Source organism: Martes martes, assembly GCF_963455335.1.
Source record: "Martes martes genome assembly, chromosome: 3".
Classification (NCBI taxonomy): Eukaryota; Metazoa; Chordata; class Mammalia; order Carnivora; family Mustelidae; genus Martes; species Martes martes.
The window spans coordinates 102377729-102402357 of NC_137890.1; the positions used below are offsets into that span (position 1 = coordinate 102377729).

A 24629-nucleotide genomic window follows, 5' to 3' on the forward strand; every position below is an offset into this window, starting at 1 on the left:
CCCTTTCCCCTCATGTCTTAAGATGAAAATGTAGGTTATTGCTTTGAGATCATTCTTCTTCCTTCAAATAGGCATTTACAGCTATGGGTTCCCCTCTATCTTCAATGTCATTCATCTCAAAGTATTTTCTAGTTACCCTTTTGATTTCTTCTTTGACCCATCGGTTATGTAGGGTTGTGTTGTTTAATTTTTACTTATTTGTGTCCCCAGTCTTTTCCTATTGATTTCTAACCTCATTCTATTGTGGTTGGAGAACATACTTTGTATTGTTTCTCTCTTTTTAAATTTATTGAGGTTTATTTCATTGCCTAGCATATGGTGTGTCCTGCAGAATGTTCCATGTGTACCTAAAATTATTGTGTACTCTGTTGTCCTTGGATAGAGGGTTCTGTAGATGTCTTCTAAGTCTGGTTGGTTTAGTGTTGTCCAAGTCTTTATTTCTTTATTAATTTTCTGTGTTACTATTTTATCCATTACTGAAAGTGGACCATTGCATTCTTCACCTGTTACTATGGATTGTCTGTTTCTTCCTTCATTCCTGTCAATGTTTGCTTCATATATTTTGGTGCTCTTTATTAGGGGCTGATATGTATATAACTCTTACATTGTCTGACTTATACTTTTTCATTATGAAATGCTTTATCTCTCAAGATGTCTTTTGTTTTAAAGTCTATCTTATCTGAGCCTGGGTGGCTCAGATGGTTGGGCGTCTGCCTTCAGCTCAGGTCATGGTATCAGGTTCCTGGGATCTAGCCCCATGTCAGCCTCCCTGCTCAGCCAGGAGTCTGCTTCTCTCTCCCAACTCCTGCTCTCTCTCTTTCACTCACTCTCTCAAATAAATAAATATAATCTTTAAAAAAGATAATAAAGTCTATCTTATCTGATATTAATATATAATCACTTAAGCTTTCTCATGGTCATTGTTTGTGTGATATATCTTTTTCCATCCTTTTATTCCTGTGTGTCTCCTATAGTGTATAATCATTTTTTTCTTATGACAGTCTCTATTTTGACCGAATTGCTTAATCCATTTATATTTAATGTTATTGATGTAGTTAGCTCATGTCAACCATTTTGCTTTCTTTCTCATGTGTTTGTTTCTTCATTTCTACTTTTCCTGCTTTCATTTGCATTAAGTGAATATTTTATAATGTAACATTTTCTTTACTGATTTTTTTAATTTTTTTTGAATATTTTTTAGTGATTTTTCTAGGATTTACCATATACATCTTAACATATCCAAATTAACTTATTATTTATACTAGTTTAATTGTAGCGTCATACAGAAAAAATTACCCATTATAATTATCACCTTAACATCTATAGGCATTTCCTTATCCCACTATAGCTTTGCTCCACCTATTTCCATTGTGCTATTATTGACAAATATATTACATTTCTATATGCTGTGAGTCCAACATTACATTATATACGTATTCTTTTATACAGTTTCTTTATAAATCAATTAGAAGAAAGGAAATAGGGGTGCCTGGGTGGCTCAGTGGGTTAAAGCCTCTGCCTTCACCTCAGGTCATGATCCCAGGGTCCTGGGATCAAGCCCCACATCGGGCTCTCTGCTCAGCGGGGAGGCTGCTTCCCCCTCTCTCTGCCTGCCTCTCTGCCTACTTGTGATCTCTGTCTGTCAAATAAATAAATAAAATCTTTTTTAAAATAAATAAATAAATAAAAATTTTTTTAAAAGAAGAAAGGAAGTAAAATATGCATTTCTACTATCTTGTACAATCACATAATTTCCTATATTCGTTGTGTCCATCCTTGTAGGCTGCCATAACAAAATACCATAGACTACTTGGCTTAAAAACAAAAACATATTTTTTTCACTGTTCTTAAGACTGGAAGTCCAAGATTGAATAAAGTATCAATAGGGTTGGTGTCTGACAAGGACTCTCCCCTTGGGCTGTCAGCAGCTACCTTCTTGCTCTGTGCTCACATAACCTTTCCTCAGTATGTACAAGCAGAGAGAGCGAAAAATTCTCTAATGTCTAATGTCTCTTGAAAGAGTACTGTGGGGGCGCCTGGGTGGCTCAGTGGGTTAAGCCTCTGCCTTCGGCTCAGGTCATGATCTCAGGGTCCTGGGGTCGAGCCCCGCATCAGGCTCTCTGCTCAGCGGGGAGCCTGCTTCTCCCTCTCTCTCTCTGCCTGCCTCTCTGCCTGCTTGTGATCTCTGTCAAATAAATAAGTAAAGTCTTTAAAAAAAAAAAAAGAAAGAGTACTGTGGACCATGGCCACATGACCTCATCTAACTCTAATTACTTCTCAAAGGCCCCACCTCCCAATACCATCACATTAGAATTAGGGCTTCAACATATGAATGTGGGAAAAGCAAACATTCAGTCCATGATCCCAATACTATTTATCATTTTATGTATATTCTAATTAGTATTTACTGTAAGGTAAATATTTTTGTTTACTTGGGAAAGTTTATTTTACCTCTCATTTTTGAAAGAAGAGCTTTGCTGGATATAGGAATCTTGGTTGACAGTTTTTTCTCTTTGACCACTCTGAATGTGTTATCCTACTGTCTTCTTACCTTCCGGGATCCCATCTGCTGAAAAGTCAGCTATTAATCTTAGTGGGATTCCATTGTAAGTAACCAGTAATTTTTTTCCTTGCTATTTGTCTTTGATTTTCAGCATTTTTATTTTTATTTTTTTAAGATTTTATTTATTTATTTGACAGACAGATCACAAGTAGGTATAGAGGCAGGCAGAGAGAGAAGGGAGGAAGCAGGCTCCCTGCTGAGCAGAGAGCCCGATGCGGGGCTCGATCCCAAGATGATGGGATCATGACCTGAGCCGAAGGCAGAGGCTTCAACCCACTGAGCCACCCAGGTGCCCCTCAGCATTTTTATTATGGTGTCTCTTCAGATCTTTTTGCATTTATCCTGTTTAGATTTCATTGAGGTTGCTGATGAGTAAGTCATTGTTTTTTTTAATAAATTTTGGATGTTTCCAGCCATTATTTCTTGGAATTTTTTTTTCTCTTTCTCTTCTTTCAGATAATCCCATTATACATGTGTTGGTGTACTTAACAATGTCCCACATTTCTTTGAGGCTCCTTTTTCTGTCTGTTCTTTCATCCCTTGGTTCTTCAGCTTGCATGATCTGTCTCCAAGTTCACTTATTCTTTCTCTTACCAGTTCACATCTATTGTTGAGCCCTTCTAGTGAATTTTTTATTTTATCTGTTTTTCAATGCCATAATTTCCATTTGGTTCTTTTTTATAATATCTGTGTCTTTATTAATATTCTCTGTTTGTTAATGTGATATTGTCACCATTTTTTCTTCCTTAAACATTGATTCCTTGGTTCTATGAGCTTCTTTTCTAATGATTACTTGATGGTCTTTTTCTGATGAATGTGAAAAATCTGTTCTTTTTCACAGAACCTGTCTGTTCCCTGCTTTTATCTAATGTATAAGTCATACTTTGCTATTTCTTTGCATGTCCTATTTTTTTTTTTCAGGTACACATTTTAGATGATATATTGTAACAGCTTTGGGTGCTTGATGTTGGTTACATTTTTCATCTTTTCTTTTCTTTTCTTTTTTTTTAATCTAAAGTAGGCTCCATGCCCAGCATAGACCCCAGCACGGGACTTGAGGTCACAACCGTAAGATCATGAGTCGGACATTTAACCAACTGAGCCACCTCAGCACCCCTGTTGTTTACTTTATTTGTTTAGTGACTTACTGGATCTGGATCATTTTAGTCAAGTCTCCTTAAACTTCCTCCCCACTCCCCCACCTCCAAAGTTCTACCTCTGATGTTCCTCAAGGAAGGAAAGCTTTGGGTATTCTCATAGTCATTCTAGGATGACAGTGGTTTTAGTAGGACTCTGTTCCTCTCTCCCTTAGAGCACCCAACTGTTGAGGTGCCTGGGTGGCTCAGTGGGTTAGAGCTTCTGTCTTCAGCTCAGGTCATGATCCCAGGATTCGGGATTGAGCCCCGCATCGGGCTCTCTGCTCAGCAGGGAGCCTGCTTGCCCTGCTCTCTCTCTCTGTCTGCCTCTCTGCCTACTTGTGATCTGTCTGTCAAATAAATAAATAAAATCTTTAAAAAAAAAAAAAAAAAAGAACACCCAACTTTTAAACTCTACTACCTGCTAGCTGGTTGCTCTATTGTTTTTAAAAATGCCCTGATGCATAAATTGCTCTACAAAGTAATCCTTTCAAAATCTGGCTCCTTTGAAGGTCAAGTTTCTGGGGTCAGTGTTTGATTTTTATTCTGACCTCAAGAAGACTCCTTCCAGCTGTTTTTTCACCTGATGCCCTCCTGCAAACTAGCAGGCCTACAGTTTAGCCTGAATCTCCCAGCTGTCTTTACACAACCTCTACTGTTCTTGACCACACATGTAGACTTGAACTTCTTCCCTTTCTGTTGCAACTGAAGATAGTTCTCTTGGGAGGAAATTAGGTCCTATCTGTTTTATGAGGTTTACTCCTCAGAAGAATCTCCGAGTGAGAGCTCTGGAGGTGGAGATATGGACATCGTAGGCTTCTCTCAAAATCACACCCTATCTCCCCTATGAGCTGAATATTTGGTGGTGAGTGAGGGGTCCTCACATTACCTCTCCTGGCCTGGAATCCTCACTTAAGGAGCTGGGACAAGAGTGATCATGCCAGGGTCCAGAACTTGCTCAGTATGTCACACCTGTAGTAGACCCTCAGTTCCACAAATGGAGGTTGAGGGAATAGGAGTTTCCACCTCTCGACCTCACTCACTTTGGACTTAGCTTCAGCACAGGTACTTAAGGGCAGGATGGGAAAGGTGACATACCACTCCTCCTTGGAAGAAAGCCCTCCATCTGGGTGCTGCAAGGGAGAGGGAGCTCCGTGTTTTGGGGGCTGCAGCTCTCTGAAGAAGTCTATCCCTCACTGAACTGGGGGGTCAAGGGGGAGCAGTCTTGGTTCAAATACCAGACTAACCTTTCCTGCCAGATTTTTATAGATGTTCTTAAGATGTTTCTTATATACTGGTCAGCCTTGGAACCATTTCCAGAGGCTTTAAGTGGTTGCTTTTTTATAGTTTCACCAGTTCCTCTAGGGAGCAGTTTAACAGAAACGTTGTCATGCCAGAAGTCAATTTCTAATAGGTGAAATATTGATTTAAACAATATGAAATGATACTATTCTGGCATCCCATCTTTTGAAATTATATTTAAAAGATTTGATGAAACTATTTAAGGAACAGGATCGTGTTCCTTAGCTTATCCCATTGGTGTATAAGAATTATCCTCAGTGTCAATGGCAATATTATGGTGTCACTCTAAGAGCAGACTTAATAAGTAGCTAAATTACTGCCAGAAAGAGCAGCTTAAGATCAACTATAATAAAGCTAAAACTATTGTTTGGCAGATGTTTTCTACCACTTCACTGAGTTACTAAAGTGATATATCCAACAGGTCCAACGCCCCTGCTTAATGATATCAAGTTCATCCTAATGGTTGGTCTCAAAATCATTCTCCCAGCAGTACCAGAGATATATTTATGGTTGATTGTGTTTGATTATAGCTACCTGTACAGTGCTAAAGCCGAAGATATCTTTTATATGAAATATTATAGTGGACTTTTGGCTCTCATACCAGTAACTGAAGTATTCAAAGTTCATTTGTAAGGAAAATGTTAGCCATTATTGCAGGGGCTTTTGCAGCCTACCTGTTTATTTAATGGGAAATAATCTTATCATAGGGTCAGTTTTCCGCCCCAGTCCCTCAGTTTCCTAGTAAAATATGAACTGTCTCTCATATCAGAAGACTGGATTCTTCTGTAATTAACTGTATGCTTTAAATTCATCAAAGAATATAGTTACGATATGTCTGTAATACAGTGCCTACCAGAGGCTTAAATGCTTGCTTCTCTTACCAACCCAGCAGAGTTTTATCCTCTGGATTCACCATTTTGTCTTAGCTGCCAAGAAACACAAATTCAGTGTTCAATGAAAGCAACAATTCTGTCTCAGGTGGCCTTATCCCATCTTTGTTTTATTTGTCTTTTAAGTATTTTCTTTTCTCTATTTTTAAGTCTATTGAGTTTTTAGAAATATAAGGAAAGACTTGGCCAAATAATTCAAAATACAGGTATAGGGAATAGGTAAGCCATAAATGAGTATTTGTATAAATGTGAACATTTAACCAGAAAGCTAAGGAAAATTGGCCTTTTGCATTTAAGGGAAAACCTGAAATATTGTACAGTAAAATTTTTACCTGATATTTATTTTTATTCATTGAGCATATAGTTGGGCCAAATTCTAATTAGTCGAGAGTTTTCTTTATGTTGTCCTAAATAGGTACCATCATCACAAAAATAGATAGGCTAGAAATCACCTTGACTTGCAGAAAGGTTATAAGGTAGAAAACTTGTATTTTCTTCTAGAGACAGCAAACTCAGCTGTGCGGCTGACCCTCAAATGAATTGAAGGTTTATGTTGCATAGAATCAGTGTCTGTCTCCAGATGGCCTTTCTCTGACATCTGCTGAGGAGTTCTGAAGGAGATTCAGATCATTCACTGGAATTAAATCCCTAAAGCAACATTTAAAACTCAAACTTTCCAGGCAGTTTTCATTGGATATTTTTAGTGTTTATTTTTTATACTTATAAAATGTACACATGCTTTTTGGAAAATAACAAACAGTTTAAATTGTCAAGAATCAGCTGTATTCCTACAACCCTAAGTTAACTGTTGTTATCACATTCATATTTTTCTCTTTTTTCTTTTCATACAGTTTCATGTAGTTTTTTATTTTCATATAGGTTGAGCACCTGCGTGGCTCAGTCCATTGAGCGTCGACAATTGATTTTGGCTCAGGTCATGAACTTGGGGTCATGGGATCGAGCCCCATGTTGGGCTCTGCGCTCAGCACAGAGTCTGCTTGTCCTCCCTCCCCAACTGTTCATCCCCCTGCTCACACTCTCCCTCTGTCTCTCACTCTCTCTCAAATAAATAAATAAATAAATATTTAAAAAAAAAAAAAAAACGAGGAAGAATAAGAACATGCAGGTCTTTTTCATCTTTTTCACTTAATTGAACAATTTAGTAAGCAATCTGAATTTCTTTCTTGGCGTAAAGTCCTTAGAGGGGAATTAATAAGTTAAAAAATAGGTCTGTTTTTAAGGTTCTTTGTGTATTTTGACAAAATCTTCCTTTGATTTACAATCCTTTTATGTACTGACTTGTTCTCATGTTTCATAATAGAAACATATCTCATTTTAATTCAGTTCTTTCATCATTAATGAAAATGTACATTTTTGCATTTGACTTTTTGTATTTTGAATTATTTGGCCAGATCTTTCCTCATAGTTTAGTAAAGTAAGGATTAATGGCGCATTGATTGATAAGAGAGCTGAAGTTCAAAGACATGCTGCAAGTAAGTGGACTTTGAACTCAAACCCATGCTGCCTCCTGACACCAAAATCCATGGTGCTTTCCACTGTATCAAATATGAAATATCAAAGCCATTAAAATAGATAGCAATGTAACATCACTTGAATCACTTGAATTTGCAAGAGTATATCTTAATAAGAATTAATTTCCGCTGATAGTGTATCAAATAGATTACCATGATCTAATCAAAAAGGCATTGGGAGTGCTCCCTAAAAAGACTGTTTTAATCATTCGTAAATGGTTAAAGGACGTTCTTTAAAATTCTTCAGACTTTGGTAGACTGCAGTGGTTTTCTGATTTTAAAAATACATAATGTGTTTATCATTTCTTCCATCATGGGTTTGATTCCAGAATACAGTAAGAATGCAAAAAACAAATGACTAGAGGAAAGAGGAATTTTTACCTACGAATTATCATAGACCATTGTAGGAATAAGATGAACGTTACAGAAAACCCAGAAGAAGAAACCTTTTGGATATTTACGTCATTTATCCATTCTGCTGATTCTGGAGAGGCAGTTTTGCAGCAATTTAACTTGGCCGTACTATAGAATGGGAAGGGACAGCTCCTAAAAAATAGAGCGAAACAACTGGTGTAAATGTCAAGGCCAATTTTTGTTGCAGTGAACTCAAATCCTTTGAAAGTTGATATTATTAGTTTTAATTTACATTCATGGTTTTTAGGAAGCTTGGGACCAAATGGATTCATGGAATTGATGTTTTATTTTCCTGTTCAGGGGAAGTATATGAACTTTAAGAACTAGGCCTGGTGTTTTGCTTTAAAAAGTCCCCTTTCTGCTTATACCCTGTCTCCCAAAGGAAAAATTTTTGAAACTACTACAAAACGGTTTTTCCTTTTTGATGTATTATAAATATTTGCATTTTTAAAGTGAGAGTGGTATTTAAAAAGCTGACTCTTTTGCTTTTTTTTTTTTTTAACCTGTTCTTGTTCTGCCTTTGTAAAAGACAAATTTGATGGTAATTGAAAATAGAGCATTTAAGAAGTTTAAGAGAGCTACTTATTGCCCGGTCCGTATCCCTTAAAGTGTCTTCATGTCTTTTGAAGGAGATCACTTGGTCTTGGAACTCAGTTTTGTAATTCATTTACTTAAGGGATAATCTAGTTTATACTAACTGGTTTATACTAACCAGTTTATACTAACTATATAAAACTAAAACCCACTAAAGTGGTGAAGTAGAATGGCAATTTGTAGTTTAGTAGTATGGGATATCTCACTCATCTCAGTGACCTGAATATTCTTATTCCTATTCTGGGTGGCTTCCTGTCATTCATGTGCCTCAGAACTTGGATAAGCCATTAGAAGGTGCTTAGTGACCAAGATCAGAGTGAGGGGCACTGCATGGCCCAAGGGGGCATGTATCCCAATTAGAACCTAAAAATCCTTCCTCCTTATAGTGAAACTTTCTGTTCTCCTAGTAGCAGCATGTTTACAAACCATGTCTTGAGCTGTATTATTTCCACAGCTTAGCTGAGACTCATAATGCATCCCAATCGTAATTTACATCAGGAAGTACTATTTTTACATTTTGTCTTGTAGTCCAGAATCACCTTTTGTGGCATCCTCTCTTTACATCCCTTTCTTTTTCCTTTTATTGAAACACAATGAGTTACTGCCACTAAGAAGCAATAAAACTTAATGAATTTTTAGTAATTGGAGAATTGTCAGCCTGATTCAGAGAAACATTTCTAACTTTTTATTACAGAAATTCTTCAATGTACATAAACATAAAGTGCACTGAACCCCCACGTACCCGTAACTTCTACTGTTATTAACTAATGACCTATCTGTTTTCCTCTAAAGCTCTACCTCATCCTCTTCCTATATGATTTTTAAATAAATTCAGATATTGTGGCATTTCATTCATAAGTATTTCTGTATAGAAATCCCTAAAAAATGTTTTTAACCCACAAAACTGTAACACTTCCGCATGTTAAAAATTGTAGTAACTTCTTAGTTATATCAAATATCTAGTTGGCATTTTTATTTCCAGCTGCCCTACAAATATTGCTTATGTTTTTACACATTTATCTGTTTAAATGTCCTGTAGTCTGGATTTTTTTTTTAAGATTTTATTGATCTATTTATCTATTTATTTGTCAAAGAGAGACACACACACACACAGGAGTAGGAGGAGCAGTAGGCAGAGGGAGAAGTAGGCTCCCTGTTTAGCAAGGAGCCCCATGTGGGATTCGATCCCAGGACCCTGGGATCATGACCTGAGCCAAAGTCAGACGCTTAACAACTGAGCCACCTAGGCACCCCAAAACTCTTTTTTTTAAAAGGTGGTTTAACATTATTCTCTGAGTCTCGTTGTCAAACTGCATATTCTCTTTGCTAAAATATAGCTAAGTGAGATCCAAATAAATTACTTTTCCATTTTGTAAAGTTATTTTTCTTCTTTTCTGAATAATTATTTGAATAATAAAAAAGTCATATTTAGAGTAATTTGTGAAGGACTAAGAGCAATGAAATTAGGAATGGTGTTTCCTGATTTAAAAAAGAATCAGTGTTATTGTCATAAACATAAGGAGATTTTTATCCAAAAAGTAATTGTTTATAACTCATAGAGAATAGTGGTAGATTTTATTTTTACTCCTAACCACTTTGAAAAATAATTTCATTTAAATAAATTTGTAGGATTGTTCATTCAGAGTCTTTACAGTCATCTCCATCTCACTGTGCTGTTTTTGTGTTTCCTCATTTTTTCCCCTCTAGCTCATCAGTAGGTTACTTGCCACATCCAGGATCAGAACAAGTACAGTTTCCTCGAACTACTTCACCATGCAATTCCCAGCAGCTTCAAAGCCACCAGTGTGCAGGTATGAATATAACTGGAAAATAGGTAATGGTTTGTCCATTTGAGAAATTGAGTTCCTTAGGCATGTCTGGAACACGGTTTTCAACTTCTTATGTGCTGAGATATACCCAGGGTATATACCCAGGGTATTTAGGGTGCCTTGCAAATTCAGAGCTAACAGTTCCCATCCGCTCCTTCCTTTTCGACTGCTGTAACTCCCACACTGCTATCCTGTTTCTCTTCTCAGATTCTCCTTTCCCCACCTCATAAGCATTGATGTTCTCTGGGATCATCTCCTTATTTTTCATGCTCTTCCTAGCAGATGCATCCACCTTCTACGCTTCAACAACTGTTTTTTGCCAGCGCCTCTCAAATCTTCTTTTGGCTGAAAAGAGGCCGAATAGCCAACTGCCATCTGGGCATCCCTACCTGGTATTGTCAGAGGCACTTTAGATGTAATACTCCTCCCTCTACCCGCATCCCTCACCTCACCCTCTCTCTAGGGACCAAAAAGTTTGCAGAGTCATAATCACCTCTCTTCTGGTCTCTTCTTTCACATTCGTGCTGCCACCATTCCTTCAGATCTCATGCCTTCCTTCTTTCCCCACTGCCACCATTCTTGGTCACTCTTTTCACATCTTATTTGCAGCAGTCTCCTGAGTATTATGCTCATTCCATGTTTCCCCCGCACCCAGCTTTCCTCCTTCCCAACACACACATGCATACGTACTGTTCAGGGGATACTTTCCTGAAACAAAAGTCTCTTTAATGTCATTCCTCTGAATCTAGAGTGTGCATGGATTCTCCGTGTAAACTCCCTAGCACGTAAGCCTCCTAATTATGCTTACATGCTCGTGTCAAACAGAACTGGTTTGACAAAGTACCATGCTTTTTCATGCCAAAGACACTTTTGTACCTCTTCCTCTGCCCGGAATGCCCATCCACTGTTATTTGCCAAAATCCTGCTCATCCTTAAGGTTTGACTCAAAAATCACCTCTTCTACAGAAGCTTCCCGAGTACTTAAAATAGAGTTGGTTGCTTCTTTTTTTGGTTTCCATGCTATCTTAAATAATCCTTTCTCATGATACCATATTTTATTATAATGATTTCTTGACATATGTAAATCTCTGAGAAACAAAGAAACAGTAAATGATTATGAAATAAATGACTAATACTGTACATTCAGCATGGGCTTCTATCATTGAGGTGTCCCTAAGCAGTCAGCCCTCTGTGGTTTACCTAGCCAGTCAGGCTGGATCTCTTTCTAGGGAACTGGAAACTACCATTTTGGTTACTGCGGTACAAACTATGGCCCTCAAGGCATAAAAATCCTACCTTACCTTATGCTGAAGGGGTGGGTGACAGACAGCATACATGCCTAATACTAGTGGTGCTGTAGACTAGTACATGAGAGAAATAAGTCAGATAAGGAGTCAGATATAATAGTCTACGTACCTCTGCCATACAATTAACAAGTGTTTGTGCATGCATATGATCATAACAACTTTTTAAAGTTAACCAAGGAGGTCTTTGCTGCCTTTTTCAGATGAGAACATGTAATAAAAGAGGTTAAATGATTTTCCCAGAGTTACAAGACATTTCAGAGTACTAAAATTGGCTTTCTGATTCCCACTTCCCAAACTTTTTCTTCTTTGTGTATTTAATGCCAGTTTTTAAATTAATTTATTTTTTAAACTAATCGCTTTTATAGGTAACAGTGGACCTGTTGTTTTTAGAATAAGATGTTTAGGCCTACAGAGTCCCATTTTAATGCCTTTTTAAATACATGCTTGTAGCTAAAGCTCTAGAGCTTAAATCTGGCTCGCATATATGATAGTAAAGTTTTGTTCAGAAGTGTAAAATTATTGCCATTTTCTTAGTATTTAAAGATTTACCAGTTAGTTGGTAAAGTATACTGATAGCGGTGTCCCAACTCTGCTTTCCAGCTGTGCCGGCTCCGCCCCCTGGTGGAGGGATGGTGATGATGCAGCTCAATGTACCAAACAATCCACAATCTCGTGCCCACTCACCCCCACAGTGGAAACAAAACAAGTATTACTGTGATCACCAGAGAGGGCAGAAGTGTGTGGAATATAGCAATGTAGACAATATTGTTCAGGTAAGATGCTTCTTTTATTACAATTTTAACACTTTCAACATTTTAGTCACATATGATGGATCTTAGTAAAGAAGTTTGAACATTCTCTGTATCCACACTATTTCTTTCAGTAAGTAAATATTATCTTTCAACTTTTGCATATTCAAAATATTTTTAATATAAAAAAACCAGAAGACGTACTAGATCTATAATGTGATAAAGAAAATTAAGTAGTTTTCCTACACTTCCCATATGAACTATTAGTGCAACCAGAAGGTTGATGCAAGAACACTCTTTATTGTAGAAGAAGTACAGTTAATAAATATAAAAGTAGTGATGAAATTTAAAAATCACCATTTGGAATCTCACTAAAATAATGGATCAAAGAAAATCATCAGCACATGTCAGGAACATTAGGAAAATTTTTATGGGAGAATTTAAAATGGATAAATTAGGCAGACAACACTTGAAGCAACTGATCAATTATAAGATCACTAAAAGTGGGTCAACCAAATATTATTTGCCTCCTAATGTAGTGTAGAAGGAAGTACATAGCATCACCTATAATGTACTCATAAAAAACACAGAGCCTGAATCTAACCAAGTCCCTAAATCTAGCTATTAATTACAGAAAATATGGGGGGGGGGGACAAGTTATACCATGGAATATTTTACTGGACAAATTGACCTCATTTCTCTTAAAAAAAAAAAAAAAGGCATTTTGAAATGAAGGCTGAGGCACCTGCACCCCAATGTTTGTAGCAGCAATGTCCACAATAGCCAAACTATGGTAAGAGCCCAAATGTCCATCTGGGTAAATGCATAAAGAAGATGTGGTATATTGACTCCTGGGTGGCTCAGTTGGTTAAGCGGCTGCCTTCCGCTCAGGTCATGATCCCAGCGTCCTGGGATCGAGTCCCACATCGGGCTCCTTGCTCAGCAGGGAGCCTGCTTCTACCTCTGCCTCTGCCTGCCTCTCTGTCTGCCTGTGCTCACTCTCTCTGACAAATAAATAAATAAAATCTTAAAAAAAAAAAAAAGGAAGATGTGGTGTATATATATATATATATACACACACACACACACACACACACACATATACACAATGGAATACAACGCAGCCATCAAAAATGAAATCTTGCCATTTGCAACGACATGGATGGAACTAGAGGGTATTATGCTAAGAGAAATAGATCAGAAAAAGACAGTTATCATATGATCTTACTGATATGCAGAATTTAAGAAACAAGACAGAGGATCATAGGGGAAGAGAGGCAAAAATAAAACAAGACCAAACCGTTTATAAGAGACTCTTATCTCAGGAAACAAACTGAGAGTTGCCGGAAGGGAGGGGGAAGTGGGATAAGGTGGCTGGGTGATGAATATTGGGGACTGTGTATGTTATGGTGATCACTGTGTTGTGTAAGACTGATGAATCACAGACCTGTACCCCTGAAACAAATAATACATTATATGTTAGTAATTTTTAAAAATCTCACAAAATGAATGCTGAGTCTTTCATAGATTAAAATACACTCAGGAGTTATAATCAGATACAACCTGTGCATCTTCCTTTGATATTGAACACTCAAAAGACATTTTTCAGCATAAAGGGGATATTTAAATATGTTAATTTTGTTAGTATGAGAATCTTTTTTTTTTTTTCTTCTTTTTAGAAAATAATAATTCCTGGGGCACCTGGGTGGCTCAGAAGGCTAGACGTCTGACTCTTGATCTCAGCTCAGGTCTTGTTCTAAGGGTCATAGTTCAAGCCCCGCATTGGGCTCTACACTGGGTGTGGAGCCTACTTTAAAAAAAAGTTCCATTAGGGCGCCTGGGTGGCTCAGTTGGTTGGGCGACTGCCTTCGGCTCAGGTCATGATCCCAGACTTCCAGGATCGAGTTCTGCATCGGGCTCCCAGCTCCTTGGGGAGTCTGCTTCTCCCTCTGACCTCCTCTCTCATGCTCTCTCTCACTCATTCTCTCTCAAATAAATAAATAAAATCTTTAAAAAACAAAAAAAGTTCCATTAGATAAAAATATTTTTAAAATATTTGTATATTACGGGTGCCTGGGTGGCTCAGTGGGTTAAAGCCTCTGCCTTCGGCTCAGGTCATGATCCCAGGGTCTTGGGATCGAGTCCCGCATCAGGCTCTCTGTTCAGCGGAGAGCCTGCTTCCTCCTCTCTCTCTGCCTGCCTCTCTGCCTACTTGTGATCTCTCTCTGTCAAATAAATAAATAAAATCTTTTAAAAAAATAAAATAAAATATTTGTATATTAAACTATTTGCAAATGAAATGCTATAATACCTGAGATTTGCTCAAAACTCTGTAGGGGGAACAAAGCAGCGGAAAACACAATCAAAGCTGCGTAATGGGTTCATGGAAGTTCATTATGTTCATGTACATTGGGTGTAGAGATTACTGAGAAAAACTAAAATAAAATCCTGAAAGAAAATACTAATAAATAAATATTTTTAAAGATGAACTGAATAAAATCCACATGACAAAATTATAGCAGAATAAAAAGGGCAAAGATCATTTATAGACTATAGGCTACCTCACAAACTAAATGGCCAATGGCCATTAATCAGATGAAAATATAAAAATATTTTTATCTATATTGGGAAAACTGAAGAAGACTAAAATTTGCATTGTTGGCAGAGATGTCCAATTACAAACCCTCCTGTACATTCTTGGTGGTACTGCAAATTGATAGAACTCTTCTTGGAGGCAGTTTAGTGACATTTTTGAAAATGTAGAATGCACATAGCAGTTCAACACCAAAACCACAACAATCCAATTAAAAATTGGGCAGAAGACTTCAGAAGACATTTTTCCAAAGAAGACCTACAGATGGTTAACAGATACATGAAAGATGTTCAGTATCACTCATCAGGGAAACGCAAATCAGAAACACAATGAGATACCACCTTAACACCTGTCAGAATGGCTACAATCAAAAAGACAAGAAATAGCAAGTATTGGCGAGGATGTGGAGGAAAAGGTAGTGTGCTGGTGGTGGGAATGCAAACTGGTGCAGCCACTGAGGAAAACAGTATGGACTTTCCTTAAAAAATTAAAAATAGAAATGAGATTTAATAATTCTACTGGGTATTTACCCAAAGAAAATGGGAACACTAATTCAAAAAAATTTAAGTAGCCTTAAGTTTATTTCAACATTGTTTACCGTAGCCAAGATATGGAAGGAACCTAAGCGTACATTAACATACTAATGGATAAGGAAGATATATATAAACAATGGAATATTACTCAACCATAAAAAAGAGAGCTTGCCATTTGCAACAACGTGGATGGACCTAGAGAGTATTATACTAAGTGAAATAAGACTGAGAAAGACAAATACCATATGGTTTCACTCATATGTGCAATCTAAAAAACAAAACAAATGCATAAACATTAAAACAAAACAAATAGAATTTTAAAAAAGCAGAGTCAGGCCTGTAAATACATAGAACAAACTGATGGTTGCCAGAGGGATGGGAGGTGGGAAGGTGGAGAGCTGAATATAGTCAATGAGGGGGAGTGGGAGATACAGGAGATACATGCACGTGGAATGCGTAAGTCATGGGGATGAAGCATTCAGCATAAGGAAGGTAGTCAGTGAAAATTGTGATAGTACTGTATGATGACAGATGGTAGCTATATTTGTGGTGAGTATAGAGTAATGTATAGAGAAGTTGAATCACTGTGTTGTACACCTGAAACTAGTGTAACGGTCAGCTGTACTCAAATTTAAAAGAAAAAATTTATGTAGAAGGTACACAAGCCTTTGATCCACGAATTTACTTTTAGAACTTTGTCCAGTAAAAATCGTGGAACAAGCACACAGGAATATGTGTACTTGGATATTTTTTTCTTACCTGTTGGTGACCTTGAAAAACTAAAAATATCTTGATATTCAACAGTGGGATAAGTGATTAAATAAATTACTATACCATTTAGGAAAATATCTTACGAGTATATACTAAAAAGAATGAGATACACCTACTACCCAAATGGTATTTCTAAATACCATTCTCCACTTAAAGCAACCAGGACTCCTTAGTGAAATGACTGTTGCCAGGATTCATTCAGGGAAAAATACAAGGTGATTTTGGAACGTGTTGCTGTGCCAGAAAGTAATAAAATACTTAAAGGGTGATGGAGATGTGTCAAGAGACAACAGGACCAGGCTTGAATACTTTGGAAATAAAATAAGAAATGTATGATCACCCTTAAAATAAAATAGAATCCATGAGTCCATCCTGATATAAATGAATGAATGGGGAAGGAGTGAAGCTCTTCTTTACAATAAAATATGAACTGTAAATAATAGAAAGAATGATAGAATTAGAAAATCACCATCTGCAAACCACCAGGCAAGAATCATCACTGGAGGAGAGAGGATTCTAGGAAAATGGCAGAGTAGAAGCATCAGGAGTCTCTCTTTCCACCTGGAAATAATTGCGCTGGCAGAATCTGTCTGATATAACAGTTTTGGAGCACTACAATCTATTGAAGGCTTGCAACTGCCAGGGAAAATCTTGGGTGATAAATTGTAATTAAATTCAGTCAAATTTGGCTTTTAGCCCAGTAATAGGTGCCTATCCTTACCTTCACCCCCTAACAGGCAACTGTGCACATTGTTACTAGAGCAGCCTACAAAAGCCAGGGTGGGCAAAAAAGGACCCTGTCCTCCAAATACAGAGGCTTTGTGTTCTCATGATGGGTCTCAGCTTCTGATCACAGAGCTGTAGACAAAGGGGCAATACCATTGTTGTTGCACCTCCCCACATTGTTGCACATCTCTCCCCTGACACTTCTAGGTGACTTAAAGGACCAGAGTCCTGTTTTCCCTCCCTTTATTGTTCTCTTTGAGTCCGTTTTAGGAGCCACACAGTAAGGGCTGGGACATTCAAAAGCAAATCAATATATAGGGCACTTGCCCAGGAAAAGGCATAGGCCAGACCCTGAAAAGACCTCAGAGTTATACCTCAGGCTGATCTTTGGCACAGAGACAGCCTGCAACAGTCAATAAACAAAAACCGTAACAGCAACAAAACAGAACAAACCCTGGGAAGGGGAGAGAACCTGATTTCCAGTTACCACATGGTTAGATCCAAATGTCCAATTTTCAACAGAGAGTCAAGGCATGCAAAGAAATGGGACATTATGGCCCATGCAAGGGAAGAAAAAGTAAGTCAACATAAAATTGTCCCTGAAAAAGATCTGATGACAGATCTCCTGGACAAAGACCTTAAAATTGCTGTCTTCAGACTGCTCAAAGAACTACAGGAAGATACAGGGAAAGATAAGAAAATACTTTGTGAACAAAATGGAAACATCAATAAAGTGATAGAAAACCTAAAAAGAAGCCAGAATGAAATTCCAGATCTAAAAATATAATAACTGCAATGAAAAGTTCACTGGAGGAATTCAGCGGCAGATGCAAGCAGGTTGAAGAGAGAGAATCAGAGAACTTGAAGACAGGACAGTGGAAATGAACAAGTCTGAGGAACAGACAGAAAAAAGAATGAATAAAATTGAACAGAGCCCAAGGGACCTGTAGGACACCATCAAAATGACCAACACATTGCGGTTGTCCCAAAAGGAGAAGAGAAAATATTTGCAGAACTAATGGTTGAAAACTTACCAAATTTGATAAACAGCATGAATATAAACATGAAGTAGCTTGACATACTCCAAGGAGGAACTCCCAAAATACCCACACTAAAACACAATATAATCAGTCTCAAAAAATAAAGACAGAATACTAAAAGCAGCAGGAAAGAAACAACTTGACACATAGAAAAGATCCTCAAAAAAGATTATCAGCAAATTTCTCATCAGAAACTGGAGGCCAAAGGCAGCAGGCCAGTATATTCAAAGTGTTAAAAGAAAAAAATGTTAGCCAAGAATCCTGTATTTGACAAAACTGCCCTTCAGGAGTGAGATAGAAATTAAAATCCCCAGATAAAAGCTGAGACCTTTGTGCAAGAAATTCTCGAAGGGGTCCTGCAGAGTGAAGTAGAACAATAGACAGTAAGACAAAGCTATATGTAGAAATAAGGTTCTCAATTATTAAGTTAAACACATGAGCAATTATAAAAGCTAGTTGTATTGTACCAATGGTCCATAACTGTACTTTTTGCTTTCTACGTAATTTAATAAGAGACTAATACACTTAAAGGAATTATTAGTTTATGTTCCTGGGCACACAGTATATAAAGATGTAATTTTATGACATCAGCGACCAAAAGAGATAGGGACGAGCCATAAAGGAGCAGAGTTTTTGTATGTTATTGAAGTTAGGCTGGTATAAATTCAAATTAGGGTATTAAAACTTTAGGGTGTTAGGTGTAATATCCAAGCCAAACCATCCCCCACCTCAAAAAAAAAACATGGGAACATATACAAAAGGAAATGAGAAAGAAATTTAAATATCTTACTACAAAAAATGGAGTAAACACAAAAGACTAATGCAGGAAGTGAAGGGTGGGGAGGAAGTTAAAAGTCATATAGAAAACAGCGAAGTGACAAAAGTAAGTCCCTCTTTATCAGTGGTTATTTTAACTGTAAAGACAGAGATTGGCAGAATGGATTAAAAACACCTGATCTGGGGCGCCTGGGTGGCTCAGTGGGTTAGGCCGCTGCCTTCGGCTCGGGTCGTGGTCTCAGGTTCTTGGGATCGAGTCCCGCATGGGGCTCTCTGCTCAGCGGGGAGCCTGCTTCCCTCTCTCTTTCTCTGTCAAATAAATGAATAAAAATCTTTAAAAAAAAAAAAAAACACCTGATCTAATTATATGCTATCTATGAAACTCACTTTAGGTCCAAAGACACAGATGAATTGAAAATGAAGAGATGCAAAAGATAATTCATGAAAATAGTAACCGAAAGAGAATAGGGGTTGTTATTGCTAATATCAAACAAAGTAAGGCTCTAGATCCAAAAAATTTTCAAGATACAAAAGTTCAGGGGCGCCTGGGTGGCTTAGTGTGTTAAAACCTCTGCCTTCAGCTCAGGTCATGATCCTAGGTCCTGGAATCGAGCCCTGCATCAGGCTCTCTGCTTAGCGGGGAGCCTGCTTCCCCCTCTCTCACTGCCTGCCTCTCTGCCTACTTGTGATCTCTGTCTGTCAAATAAAAAATTAAAAATCTTTTTAAAAAAAAAAGATACAAAAGTTCAATACAGCAAGAAGGTATAATAGTTATAAGAACAAACCATCATGTAACAGTTGGAAACTTTAATGCCCTACTCTCAATAAGGGATGGTTATAACAACCAGGCAAGAGTTAAGGAAATGGAGAGCTTAAACACAACAAACCAAACAGATGCAGCAGAGGTATAGAGAACACTCTCCCTGACAAGAACAGCACATACATCCTTCCTGTGTACCTGGGACATTTTCTTGGATAGACCATCTGTATGTTAGGCCACAAGTTAAATCTCAGTAGATTTTAAAAGGTACACATCAGCCAGCATTGTAACTGGCAGTCCTACCTAGAGCAGTTAGGCAAGAAAAAGAAATAAAAGGCATCCAGGTTGGAAAGGAAGAAGTAATATTCTCTGTTTACAGGTAATATGATCTCCCCCTAAGACACTTATAATGAGAAAAGAAAAAATAGTTAACAACAAAGAAACCTTGCAGACACCACCTTAACCAAATGATGGAAGTAAATGTCACCAGGACTGTGTTGACACATGGACGTCAAGTTCCCTCTCATGATGCATTGAGAAGCACACATATCCCTTCTCTAGTAGTCCTCACTCAAATGTACTTTGTCAATTTGGGCATGAGGAAGCAGCTAGCAAACCAAAGGGACATTCTGCAAAATAACTCATCTTCAAAATGACCTTCAAAAAAGTCAAAGTCAAGAGAGAAAAAGGACTATGTCTCTGTTCCCAATTTAAAAGAAAAAGGAGACCTGGGTGATTCAGTCAGTTCAGCATCGAACTCTTGATTTGAGCTCAGGTCTTGATCTCTGGATTGTGAGTTCAAGCCCCATGCCACTTTAAAAAGAAAAAAAGATGAAAGAGACGTGACAACTAAATGCACCGTTTGATTCTGGACTGGAAGCGGAGATTTTTTTTTCTTTTTGTTGTAAAGTATGTTAGTGGGACAATTGGTGAAATTTGAATAAACTCTATAGATTACATAATATTGCTGTATTGTTAATTGCCTGATTTTGATGATTGTTTTTCTTCAAGGACTTTTCTTAGAAACATCTTTATTTCAAAGTGTTCTCGAACACTCTATTACATAGAGAGTAGAATCACTTTTATATAGATTTTGATCAGCCTATGCTGGTTAATTATATAGAAAATGTCCTTGTTTTTAGGAAAAAGACACTAAGTTATTTTGGGATGGGGTATTGTAACCAACTAATTCTCAAATATTTTGGAAAAAAAATAACTGTATACAGAGAGAGAGATAAAGATTTAAAAATGTGCAGAGAGACATATAAAAATATAGGAAAATCACATTTGGGAAATCTGAGAGTTCTTTGTACTATTTTTGGTAATTGTTCTTTAGGGATGAATTGTTTAAAAACAAAATATTAAATAAACAGTTAACATGACAAAAAAAATGAGATAAATGTATATTTTTTGTCATGGAAAAGTATCTACAATATTAATGTCCAGGTACAAAAGCAAGATTCAAAAGTTGGATGTATAGTCAATCTACTTCCGTTTTTGTAAAACGTAGATGTGTGGCTGCATATGCTTAGAAACAGTCTGTTCCAGTGTTTATCTTTGGGAGCTGAAAATTATAAATTTCTGTGTTTAAATTTTTTAATGATAAATACATATTTGTAATCAGAAAAAAATAAGAAATTTGTTCAAAAGTTAATCTGCAAAGAACATCACTAAAATGCTAACCTGGTTTTTTGTTGTGATTACAGCACAGCCCTCAACTCAGTAGTCCCATTATTTCACCAGCTCAGTCGCCAGCACCAGCTCAGCTGACCACCCTGAAAACTGTCCGTCCCTCTGGACCACCCCTTTCCATCATACCTCAGTTTTCTAGACCTTTTGTTCCAGGGCAAGGTAAGTGCACGAAACTAGTCACAGCCTCAGAGGATTGGAGGGTATCCCTTCCCCTGGGTGTTGAGTGGAACTGTTGAATCACTGTATTGTACACTTGAAACTCTTACAACACTGTATGTTAACTACACTGAAGTTAAATTTTTTTTTTAATTGAAGATAAAAGACATCCCTTCCCAATCATTTTGTGATTTCCCTTGGTACTGCTTTCAGTTGTCCACAGGACTGCATTTTCACCTCCACCCAGGCATATGCGTTTATTACCATATACTCTCCTAACCTTAATGTTTCATCACTAATTAATAATTACTATCTTAGTAACTACTTCCATTCAATAATTACTTATGTAATAGAGTTCAAATGACCATAACTACTATCCTTAGACTCTATTTCTCTATAGTAGTAATATACAATGCTATAAATTTGTTTTTTTTCTAATTTCTATATCAGAGTAGTATATATTAAGAGGTTATTCAAAAGTGTATTCAACAGTTATTATGTCCTCATTGTGCCCCTGATATACAAAGATGAATAAGAAGTCCTTACCTGACCTCAGTCTAGTTGGAGGAACAGCAAATGGATAAAATAATATGGAAAGCATTAATTTTATTTTCTGGAATTTATCCTAAGGATAATGCACACAATGATTTATCCACAGAAGAGTTTGGTCTGTAGCAGAAAAATGCAAAACAACCTAAATGTCCATCAGTAAGGATTAGATTTGGTATATCTTATCTGTATAAGGAATACTATACAGTTATCCACAAATCATGTTTTAAAGAATTGTTAGAAGAAATATTCACAGTACAGTGAGTGATTTTAAAAAACAGGATACATAAAGAGGAGTTGGGAGATACAAACTTGCAGTTATGGAATGAGTAAGTAAAAGGGATGGGGAGTCCAGCATAGGAGAATATACTCAGTAGTATTATAATGGCATTATATGGTGACAGATGGTAGCTGCACTTGTGGTGAGCATACCATAGCATATAAGTTGTGGAGTCACTATGTTGTATACCTGAAACTAACGTAACATTGTGTGTCAACTATACTTCAATGTAAAAAAGCAGCACTTGGCTGGCTCAGACTGTAGAGCATGTGACTCTTGACTTGATCGTAGGGTCATGAGTTTGAGCCCTATGTGGGGCATAGAGATTACTTAATTTAAATTTTCTTTTTAATTAAAAATAAAAGTTATCTGGGCATTTCAAAAAAGAAGATCTATAAATGCGCAGTAAGCCTTTGAACAGGTGTTCAACATCATTCATTTTTGACTAGGGAAAGGAATATTAAAATCTGAATGAAATATCACTTCACCCCCACTAGAATGGCTGTAATCAGAAAGATTAACACAACTGAACGTAGGTGAAGTTACAGAGCGACTGAAAGTCTTGCACATTGGTGTAGAGGTGTAAAATTTTAAAACCACTTTGGAAAAAGATTTGAGTTTCTTCAAAGTTAATCACTTACCTTGCAATGGAGCAATTCCACTCCTAGGTATTTACCTAAGAAAAATGAAAACATGTCTATCACATTTGTACAACATATATAAAAACCTTATTTTATAATTGCCCAAACTGGACACGACCCCATGTCAACCAGCCAAAGACTATTAAACAAATTGTAAGGCATCCTTAAAATGAAATACTGATCAACAGTTTGAATGAACAAAGCAAACTGACCTGCAACAACATCGGTGAAGTTCAGAGTCATGTTAAGCAAAAAACAAGTCAGACACAAAAGAAGATCTAATATGCAATTCTAATTAAATGAAATCCAGTAATAGGTAAACTAAGCTATGATGTTAGAAATCAGGTAGTGATGTGGATGGGATATGGAATTGTCTGGTAAGGAGCTTGAGGGAACTTTTTTTCGGGGGATGGAAACATTCATTGTCTTTTTGGGGTTGTGATTACATGGACTTCTACAATTCTTAGAATTCATCAGACCCAACACTAAAGATATGCATTTTATTTTACGTAAATTATGTCTCAATTTTTTAAAGACTTATAGGGCCACCTGGGTGGCTCATTTGGTTAAGCATCTGCCTTTAGCTCAGGTCATGATTTCAGGGAGATCATGCTTCTCCCTCTCCCTCTGTTCCTCCCCACCCCTGATCACGCACTCTTTCTCAAATAAATAAAATCTTAAAAAAAAAAAAAAAAGACTTTTAAAATATACATATGCACATGTGTGCAAGCACACATATGTAGAACAAAGACTGAAAAAATACACACCAAAATGTTAAAGTGATGGAATTACCAGAGAGGTTATTTTCTCCTTTGTAATTCTGTTTCCAAATTTTCTACAGAGCCACATACTTTAATAATCTAGAAAAATAGAACATGTTATAAATAATGAATTTAAACAGTATATGGCAATATAGTAGTACCAGATACATGGTCTAGTACGAAAGCCCCAAGAGGAGCACAGCATGGCCTATAGGGAGGAGTCTTTGATTATTGCTGTCTACAGCTCAACTCCATATTTCAAAAGTATACTGCTCCATGGGTCTAAACATAATTCTGACTCTTTTGCACCATTTTATATGCATCTTCATGCTTCTCTGATCTCAACATCAAGCCACCATGCCATATTTGCCCTTCAGATAGTGCTTGGGAAGGAGCAAGTGTGTCATGGGTGTGTCCTGCCAGGGAGCTGCCCTAGCACCCTCACACTGTCCATCTGAAAAGAGCTCCATAGAATGGAGAGAAGTCTATACCTTCCTTTTCTCTGTTAGGAAGCTTATAGGAGAAGGGATGTATGATTATCTGAAGTGCTTTTCTAGCACCTATGCATAATCCCCTTCCAAATAGAGAATGTACTGAATTGGGAAACTTACGGTTAAAATAAAATGAGAAATTTTTTTTTAAGATTTATTTATTTTAGAGAGAGAGTACACATGTGTGAGTGGGGGGCGAGGGTGGTATGGAGGGAGAAAGAATCCTCAAGCAGACTCCCTGCTGAGCGTGGAGCCCAATGTAGGGCTCCATCTCTGGCTGAGATCATGACCAAATCAAGAGTCAGACACTTAAACGACAGAGCCACCCAGGTGCCCCTAAAATGAGAATATTAACAAATGAAAACATTCTCCAGGATAAGGTTTTTGCAATCAGCATTTATTAATCCCTTTAAAGAGTGTTTAAGACCAGACCCAAGACCTAAAGTATAAATATACCCTTTGGTTAAGACTATAAAAATCTTTGTAATGGGTACCTGGCTGGCTCAGCTGAAAGAGCTTAACTCTTGATCTCAGAGTCATGAG

General features: G+C 37.2%; 1 protein-coding gene across 2 annotated transcripts in view; it reads left to right on the plus strand.

The window, feature by feature from the left end:
• R3HDM1 (R3H domain containing 1) overlaps positions 1–24629 on the plus strand; it is a gene marked incomplete at its 5' end in the record, with an annotated part of 131595 nt that overhangs the window by 102623 nt on the left and 4343 nt on the right. For both annotated transcript variants that reach the window (XM_080799233.1, XM_080799234.1), the window contains 3 exons: positions 10139–10242; positions 12168–12340; positions 21223–21367. In XM_080799233.1, the coding sequence (XP_080655359.1) occupies positions 10139–10242; positions 12168–12340; positions 21223–21367 (422 nt within the window). The remainder of the gene's footprint in view (positions 1–10138; positions 10243–12167; positions 12341–21222; positions 21368–24629) is intronic.